General features: G+C 39.7%; 1 protein-coding gene across 1 annotated transcript in view; it reads left to right on the top strand.

The window, feature by feature from the left end:
* The first annotated feature begins 519 nt into the window (after nucleotides 1-519).
* Nucleotides 520-9,907, top strand: part of CFAP47 (cilia and flagella associated protein 47) — a 495,766-nt gene continuing 486,378 nt past the window's right edge. Inside the window, exons 1-2 of the mRNA XM_078064042.1 lie at nucleotides 520-714; nucleotides 4,922-5,073. Of these exons, the coding sequence (XP_077920168.1) occupies nucleotides 520-714; nucleotides 4,922-5,073 (347 nt within the window). The remainder of the gene's footprint in view (nucleotides 715-4,921; nucleotides 5,074-9,907) is intronic.

Below are 9,907 nucleotides of genomic sequence, written 5' to 3'. Positions count from 1 at the left end.
ACTGAAAGAGAATCTGCATTTTAACAAAAGACCCAGAGGATTGCTATTAGTTTCAGTAAGGATAGCCTAAAGGCCAATGAGCAGGATACCCAGGGGGCCCTGACTCTGCTTCCATTGAATTCCCCTGTTACTGTTACATTGTGTTGCTTTAATAGACTCCGTGGGCACATCACTTCCCCTGCTCTTTAAGCTTTGCCTTAAGAGAGGTCCAGGAAAATGCCTACTCCCCCATGCCATCTTAAAATCCTGCCAGGCCATGACGAAGTGAGATGCCTCCGGGATTTGGGCTGTCGTAGAACGTTTTCCAGCTTCTCTGGTGACACCTGCGATCCCTGTGTTCTTTCCCCGGAATCCTGCATTTTCTGTTCGGGAAAGCCAGCTCACAAAGTTTGGGCTGCACCAATGGGGGTGGAGCTTGAGGCGAGCGCGCGGCGTCCGTCGGTTGCCTAGCGACGGCGTCCACGCTGGCCCTCTGTAAGTCAAGTCAGCTACCGTTTGCAGGCCACCTAGAAGGCCGCCATGGAGACAGAGAGGGGCTCCCTGGTCCCCCGGGAGGTGGAGACCCCAAAGAAGGAACTGCAGCTGCGGGTGACCCCTTCGGAGGTGAAGTTCCTGGACACGCTGGCCGGGAGGGTGTACCGCCTCCCAGTTACTGTACACAATCTCGGCCGTTGCAACCAGAAAATCCGGTTTCAGGAGCCCCTCAAGCCACAGGTAACACACTCGGGGGTGCTGGAGCAGGACCTCAGGAGCGTCAGGGCTCTGAGAGCACCTCCCCACCTGGGCGCCTGCTTTGTCCGGGAGAGTAGACGCCCGGCACCTGTGGGGATGGGGGCAGGATTGATTTCCTAGGGAGCGGCGGTTTAGGTCTCAGTGTTTACTTGTGCTAGCCTTTTTGTTTTGTTTTGTTTTGTGTTTTTACTTTTTGCTTGTCTTTGAGAGACAGGATGGGGAAAAGTAGATCTAGAACCTCCCAATTTCATCATTCTGCGTTTAGAAAGAAGGGAAAGGGGATTCCTTGTCTGTCTCCTAACAGCCTAGAATTATGCTTATATACTGTAGAATTACATCAACGAAATTCATATTCTAACAAACATTTGTTGAGCACCTACTATGCAAAATTAATGTTTCGAGAGGCTGTCCCGATCTTCTGATTTAAAAGTTGACAAAATTGTATCTCAGCCTCACTGTTATTTTAGATCATGTGTGTGAGTGGATGTTTACTATGATCACCTGTTATCAGGAAGACTTTTGATAAAGGTGATAAGAATTTTTGAAATGTAAGTGATAAAAAACCTGATTTTTTTTTGTGTGTGGGACATTCCTAATGATAAATAGTATTGAATGCAGCTGAACTTATAGGTACAGAAATAAAAGGTATCTGTAATTTTTTTGTTAAAATTACATATATTTGTTTGAAAAATGTACGGTAGTGATTAGAAGGACAATAAGAAAAAGGCCTTTCATATTCTACTTTTTACACTTAAAAAAATTGATGTACTATTTATCTACACTAAAGTGCACAGATCTAGAAAGTAAAATTTGATGATTTATTATATATTTATACACCCATGTAGCCACCGTTTAGGTCAAATTGTAGAATATTTCCACTACTCTAGAAGGTTCCCTTCAGTAACCTGGAGTAATCACCCCATGGAGGTGACCACTGTACTGATTTCTAACACCACAGATTAGTTTTGCTCTTTCTTGAGTTTCATATAAATGGAATCATGCTTTGTTCATTTTTATATTTGCATGTTTTAACAATAGTAATATGGATTTTGTAATAAAGTAGTATGTCACAAGAGGCTATTAACTCTTTAAATAAAAAATGACCTGATTACTCCAAATACTGTAAAATTAGGGAAAAAGTTGATTATTTCACTACCTCACTACATATTTATTGAACAATTGAAAGTATGTCTGAAAATCCCAGATGGGAGCAAACACTATTTTATGGATGCCCAGGAGACACTCGTATGGGTGGTTTTTGTGCAGTCAGGAGAAAAATGATATAATTTGTTTTGGTTTGTATCAAGAATTATAAAGGAAAACTATGTAGATCACAAGTCTTGACACTGACAAGAGAATGGCCAGGTAAGCTTACAAATTAGAGGCCAAAGTCATGAGCCCAATATCATTGTGAACTTCTCTTTGTTGCAAGACCATGATATGCACTCCTGGTCCTTCATAGACATAAAGGGAATTAGGAAAGAGATAGATTAGCAAAAAATGTATTAGCTATCTTGTAGAGAAAATAAATAAAAACAAAGTACTCTATAAAGAGCATTGTCATCACCACTGTTTATAATTATTTACAAAATGATGCTCCTAATAGACAATAGTACTTGTTTTCCACCCTGGCTCAAGAGGCTGCCTTGTGGGGCTCCTGGGTGGCTCAGTCATTAAGCGTCTGCCTTCGGCTCCAGTCATGATCCCAGGCGTGATCCCAGGGTCCTGGGATTGAGCCCGCATTGGGCTCCCTGCTCAGAGGGAAGCCTGCTTCTCCCTCCCCCACTCCCCCTGCTTGTGTACCCTCTCTCGCTGTGTCTCTCTCTGTCAAATAAAAAAAAAAAAGAGGCTGCATTGTCTTTGTGTTGACTACCTAGTATGAACCATACGCAGTGCTACGTGCCATCTACTGTGGGTTGCTGGTAGAATATAAAGAAGACACAGCCCTCATCTTTAGTGACTTTCGTGGCTGCTGGATCAGTCAGGCCAGTCTTACTTGTAATTGCCCCCTTTACCCCCATGGCTCAGACGCCCTTTTCTTTTTTTTTAAAGATTTTATTTATTTATTTGAGAGAGAGCTAGAGTGAGAGCGAGAGAGCACAGAGGGAGAGGGAGAAGACTCCCCGCTGAGCAGAGAGCCTGATGGATGTGGGACTCGATCCCAGGGCCCTGAGATGATGACCTGAGCGGAAGGCAGACGCTTAACCGACAGAGCCACCCAGGTGCCCCAGACTCCCTTTTCTTTCGACCCATGTTTTCATTCCCATCGCCTGCAAGTATCACCCTTTTCCAAACCCTACCCATCTTTGAGGGTCAAAATGAGTTTCCTTTTGTTCTCTAAGTCTTATCATATTATCTCCAAATTATTTCTTCCCTACTGGATACCAATTGCATTAACAGACATTTATTATAGTTTGGACTTGAGTCCCGATGACTGCTAGTAAATGTTAGTTTTACCTCGGTGGTCCGTCCATCAGCTCTTAGGTAGGGATGGTGTCTTACACACCTTTGCATACAGCTCAGAGGGCTCAGCAACTTGTAATTTGACCAAAAGCACATGCTGCTGAAGCCCTGGTTTTCCTTCTTCTTCTTCTTCTTTTTTTTAAAGATTATTTATTTGAGAGAGAGTATGCACGAGCCGGGGGAGGGGCAGAGGGAGAGGGAGAAGCAAGCTCCCCACTGAGCAGGGAGCCTGATGCGGGGCTGGATCCCAGGACCCCGGGATCATGACCTGAGCCGAAGGCAGATGCTTAACCAACTGAGCCACCCAGGCACCCCATCCTGGTTTTTCTTCTTGAAGATACAGCTTCTTTAAAGGAAGATAGTCACACCTGATATGTGTACCTCTAGCACACACAGGCTTATGCAGGGAATAATCGATCGCTTGTTTTCTGACAGTTCTGTAATTGCAGGGGGATTGAGAGTTGGACTGTGATAGTTTTAACGTATCAGAAGTTTACTGGAAATGTGAAGCTTTCAGACCATTTGTATCAACAAATCACTCCTCTGCTCTATGTCCTTCATTACTGGAAAGTACTGCTTAGACTCAGCCTGGCATGAAAAGCCCTGAATAATTAATTTCAACAGACCTCCTTCATTACGTATTGAAGCTCACTGCCCAGCAAGGCTAGCTTATTAATTGCCTGCTGGGAGACTATTTTGCTTATTCTTTTCTCTGCTTGTGTCTAGATATTCCTGCCCCCACAGGGAGCATCTTACTTGCTTGTTCACCTTTTACGACCATTCCCTAAGCCTAGGCCAAGTACACTCCTTTCTGGCCCATAATAATCAGGCTTTCTCATGGATTTCCATGATACTTATGTCTCCATGACTCATAAGACACTTCATTAGTCCCTGCCTTGTATTATTTAACTTTCTGGGGGTATATAGTCTGCTTCCTTAAAGAGATTATATATTCAGGAGAGGGACTCATTCCAGTTGTGGGGAAAGAGCTTATATTTTAGAATCAGAGAGATACGTGATTTGAATCCTCACTGTCACAGTGACATTAGACATTAATTAACCTCTACAAGTCCCAGTTTCCTCATCTATATTCTGGGAGCCTTAACATCGGCCTTATAGGACTCTAGAAGTAAGAGGTGTAGAATGCTTGACATCTTGTGAGTGCCCAACACATAGTAGTTCTTCTCTTTCTCCCTTCATATTTTTCCTGGAGTCTAGCAAATGGTTTACAAGAATGAAAGTGTTTTTTCCCTCTTTATTCTATTCATTTTTTCTATTTCCTCCAAGTTATGAATTCTAAGTCCCCACGCAGAAACTGTATAAAATGCTGTATGTACATGTGTATACATACATATGTATATATGCATTATGGCTGTATTATGTATATGTATAGATGATTCAGCAACATTTTTATTTGATTGCTCTCCCTTTCTTCTCTATTTAAGTATCTCATACTTCTCAAGGAGGCTATGAGCATTTACATGTTTCTCAACTGACTGCATTGTCAGTTTCAGTCCATGTACTGTTAAAAGCATATCTGAAAGATCTAGAATCTGATACATATACATATGGTAATTAAGTCTTTGCCTTTAGGGAAGGGATATTGTCTATGTATTGATATAGCTCTTGAAATAATGTATACCTCTAACTTCCTTTGCTCACATTATTGCCTTATTAGGAGTCACCATGTATCATTTGATTTTTTTTTTTTTTTCTCCCACTAAAGTTCAAACTGATTTTGACCAATCTGGATAAAGCACTTGCTTCTGGACTTCAGATGACAGCTATGGTGGAATACCATCCTGACAAAGATGAAGACACTTTTGACCAGCTACTTATTTCAATAGGAAATAAAACAATAGAGATCCCGCTAGTTGGGTATGTATTCTCCATATTTCATGCTGACGTCTTCAACACTCTTCGAATAAAACTAAGGGTCAAAGTAATATTTCGTATTTTCTCTGGATAACAGGGTTTATTGTATCTATAGTTTCCTTACAGCAGACCTTAAAGGACAAATTTTTAGCAACCTGTGGTGTTTAAAACAAATGGAAGGCTAGTTTTCTGGTTCTTTCTTTAAATTTAAATTTAAATTTTTTAAAAGATTTTATTTATTTAAAGATTTATTTGAGAGAGAGAGTGTGGAGGGGGGTGGGGAGGGGCATAGGGAGATGGAGAGAGAGATCTCCAGCAGACTCCCCGCTGAGCACGGAGCCTGCTATGGGGCTTGATCTCAGGATCCCGAGATCATGACCTGAGCCGAAATCAAGAGTCGGGGGGGCGCCTGGGTGGCTCAGTTGGTTAAGCGACTGCCTTCGGCTCAGGTCATGATCCTGGAGTCCCGGGATCGAGTCCCACATCGGGCTCCCTGCTCAGCAGGGAGTCTGCTTCTCCCTCTGACCCTCCTCCCTCTCATTCTCTCTCTCGCAAATAAATAAAAATCTTAAAAAAAAAAAAAAAAAAAAAAGAGTCGGATGCTTAACCAACTGAGCCACCCAGACACCCCAAGTTTTCTGGTATTTTTAATTAAAATAAACACATTAAACAATTGCATGTATTCTGTTTTTTCCTTGACTCACATCCTATTTTATTTCTACCATGTTTTTTTGTACCTTTTGACAGCAAGACTTAGTAAAGAAAGCTGTATTGCTGTCTTTACAGTCTCACATTCCACTCTCACTTCAAAACTCCAGATAGGCTGTCTTCCTGAGCTTTCCAGTGAAATAGCTCTTGCATGTTGCCAATCTGTTGGTAATCCCTGTCTTTATCTTACTCCATTTTTCAGCAGCATTTGACACTATTAACCATTATTGCCTTCTTGTGCCACTTTATTCTCGTGACTTTCCTGGTACTACACTTCTTCAATGGCTGCTCCTTCTCATCTTACTTTTCTTTGTTTTATTGAAATACAGTTGACACATAACATACAATGTTACAACTAACAAGTTTAAGTTAGACAGCATGTTGATGTGATACATTTATATATTACAATATGCAGGTTTTAAAAAATATTTATTTATTTGAGAGAGAGAAAGAAAGAGAGAGAGAAAGCACAAGAGAGGGGAGGGTCAGAGGGAGAAGCAGACTCCCCGCTGAGCAGGGAGCCCGATGCGGGACTCGATCCTAGGACTCCAGGATCATGACCTGAGCTGAGGGCAGACGCTTAACCAACTAAGCCACCCAGGCGCCCTATATATTGCAATATGATTACCACGCTAAGATGAGCTAATATCCCTATCACATTATATAATCACCATTTCTTTTTTGCGGTGGGAGCAATTAAGATCTAATCTCTTAGTAACTTTGAAGTTTATAATACAGTTGTTGACTGTGATCACTATGCTGTGCATTAGCTCTCCAGGGCTTATTTATCTACTAGTTCCCTATTTGTACCCTTAACCAACATCTCCCCAATTTCCCCACTCCTTGGGCTCTGGTAACCACCATCCTACTCTCTGTTTTTATGGTGTATTCTTAAATGGATTGTGAACCTGTATCCATATTTTAATTTAATTATTGTCATAATTATTTCACTGGATTTTAAATAATGAAGATGTTTGACTTCAAAAAAGAATCTAAATTGTGCTCTTTTGAGATTGGTTGAAAAATGTGGACTGATATAATGAATAGAACACAGAAATAAGTACAGTTGACCCTTGAACAATGTAAGGGTTAGAGCCACCAACCCTTGTGTAGTTGAAAATCCATGCATAACTTTTGACTCTTCCTACTAATAGCCTACTGGTAACTGGAAGCCTTATTGATAACATAAATAGTCGATTAACACATATTTTGTATATTGTATGTCTCTCATACTATAATTTTACAATAAAGTAAGCTAGAGAAAAGAAATATTAAGAAAATCATAAGGAAGAGACAATACATTTACAGTACTGTATTATAAAAAAATCTGAATGTAAGTGCACTCACTGAGTTCAAACTTGTGTTGTCCAAGGGTCAACTCTAACTGATTTGTAGATTAACTTTGATCAGATTATTTATTTGACGAGGAAATTGCCATTTTCATTTTATACTGAAAAAAGTGTATTTTTGTTCATTATAAAACTACCTGTTAAGGCTAGTGTGAACAGTTTAGAGTGTTTTTTATTCATATACATGCACATATGGATCCTCATTTTCCTTAGCAAGGTGTCATTGCATAGATGTTATTCTTTTGTGTGTATTTGTCTACCACCAGCAGAATTAATATTTGAATATTAATATTGGTATTTGACATTCCTTTTTATAATTTCCCTTGTATTTTTTATTTTTATAAGCTAAATTTAGACCTGCAGTTATTTGGTTCCCCATGTTGTTGAGAAGTTCTGATTAAGCACAACATTGCATTCTATAAAGAAATCAAACAATTGACACATGGTAGCCTATTACAAATAATTTACATTTTTAAAAACATTTTATTTATTTGAGAGTGAGAGAGAGAGAGAGAGAGCATGGGGGGGAGGGGCAGAGGGAGAGGGAGAAGCAGACTCTCCGCTGAGCAAGGAGCCAAACACAGGGCTCGATCCCAGGACCCTCGGATCATGACCTGAGCCAAACGCAGATGCTTAACCAACTGAGCCACCCAGGCGTCCCAGGCGTCCCTTAATTTTTACATTTTATAATTTAAGTATGGCCATTTTTGGTCCATTCTGCACATTGCCATAACTATGAATTGCACTTAGATTTGCTTGTTTGTACCATATATGGAGAGAAGAGTTGAAGATGCTTCTGCCTTTGAAAATAGGAATTTTGTCTTGTCCCCATAATGTATGCTCTCTCTCATCAGAAGTCAGCTGCTTATCACAGTTGCAACATAAGGACAACACCGCCCTCTTAAAGTATGATGGAAAGGGTTGAATGAAGATGTGTGTGTGTGTGTGTATCTGTGTGTGTGTGTGTGTGTGTGTGTGTGTGAAGTTTTTAAGTTCTGTACGATTCTATTACCTGTGTAGGATTTTGTATCCACCACCATAGTCAAGATATTCACCTGTTCCAATACCACAAGGATCTCTCCTATTCCTTTTTTATGACCACACCCACCTCCCTTCTGCTTCACATCTACTATCCCTGAACTGTGGAAACCACTATTCCGTCTTCCATTTGTAAAATTTTGCCACATGAAATATGTTATACAGCTTTTTGAGGTTGACTTTTTTTCACTCAGCAAAATTCTCTGGAGATTCAACCAAGTTTTTGTTTATATCAATAGTTTGCTCCTTTTTATTGTTGAGAAGATTCCATGGTATGTGTATACCACGGTTTGTTTCACTGTTGACCTGTTGAAGGATATAAGGCTGATTCCAGTTTTGGGTTATTACAAATAAGGCTGCTATTAACATTCTTTGCTTGCCTCTTGTCTAGAGTTTATAGTTACATTAAATGGGGATGAACATGGGAAAATATATTTATGAAATCTTGTCTGGAAACCAGAAGTTTGTATTATCTGTACTTTAGCAGAAATGATGTAAAGTGATTCTGAGCACGTTTTTTTTCATGTATCCATAAAAACTATGTCTCTCTTGCACATTTAAAAATGTCTAAAGTTTTTCATTATGAGCTTGAATAGTTGCAAAGATGTAATTGCTTGTACATAATAAATGTTACTATAAGATAATTACATGCTTTTTTCAAATGTATCCAGTAAAGTGGAAATACCATAGTAATTTGTTAAACAGTTGAAAAATTTACCTCTTTCTTTTTTTCCCCCTCAGATTTGTACTTCCATTCTATTTCTTACCCTAGCATCATATCCTAATTTATTACATTTTTATACTTAGAAGATCTTTGCTGATCACCAACAATAAACTATGTTGTAAATTTGTATGTAATTCATGCATATGTATATATGAACATGTGAATATGTGTAGCCAGTATGTATACATATACAAATATGTATATAAATAGATTTACTGTAATCATAAATCTATACATGTTTTTAAAATTTTTTATTTATTTATTTTTTTAAAAGATTTTATTTATTCATTTGAGACACAGAGATACAGAGAGAGAGAGAGAACACGAACAGGGGGAGAAGCAGACGGAGGGGGAGAAGCAGGCCCCCAGCTGAGCAGGGAGCCCGATGTGGGGCTCGATCCCAGGACCCTAGGATTATGACCTGAGCCGAAGGCAGATGCTTAACGACTGAGCCACCCAGGCACCCCTGTTTTTAAAATTTCTTATGAATTATATATATACTTTAAAGATTTTATTTATTTATTTGACAGAGAGAGGGAGAGCACAAGCATGGGGAACAACAGGCAGAGGGAGAAGCAGGATCCCCACTGAGCAGGGAGCCCAATGCGGGGACTCGATTCCAGGACCCTGGGATCATGACCTCAGCCAAAGGCAGACGCTTAACCGACTGAGCCACCCAGGCTCCCCCTCTTATGAATTATATTAAAAGATTTATTTTCACTCCATATATAAATTACCAAGTTTGATAATTATTTTTCCTTTTTTATTATTGAGATACGGTTGACATATAACACTGTATAAGTTTAAGCTGTACACACTGTTGATACATTTATATGTTGCAATGTGATAACTAGGGTGGTGTTAGCTAACACCTCCATCACACAATTATCATTTCATTTTGTAGCGAGAACATTTAAGATCTCGTCTCTTAGCAACTTGCAAATACATAATGCAGTGTTGTTAACGGTAATCACAAAGCTGGGCATTAGATCCTCAGAACCAATTCATCTTCTAAGTG

Source organism: Halichoerus grypus, chromosome X (assembly GCF_964656455.1).
Source record: "Halichoerus grypus chromosome X, mHalGry1.hap1.1, whole genome shotgun sequence".
In the NCBI taxonomy this organism is placed as follows: Eukaryota; Metazoa; Chordata; class Mammalia; order Carnivora; family Phocidae; genus Halichoerus; species Halichoerus grypus.
This window is presented reverse-complemented; position numbering and strand designations above follow the sequence as displayed.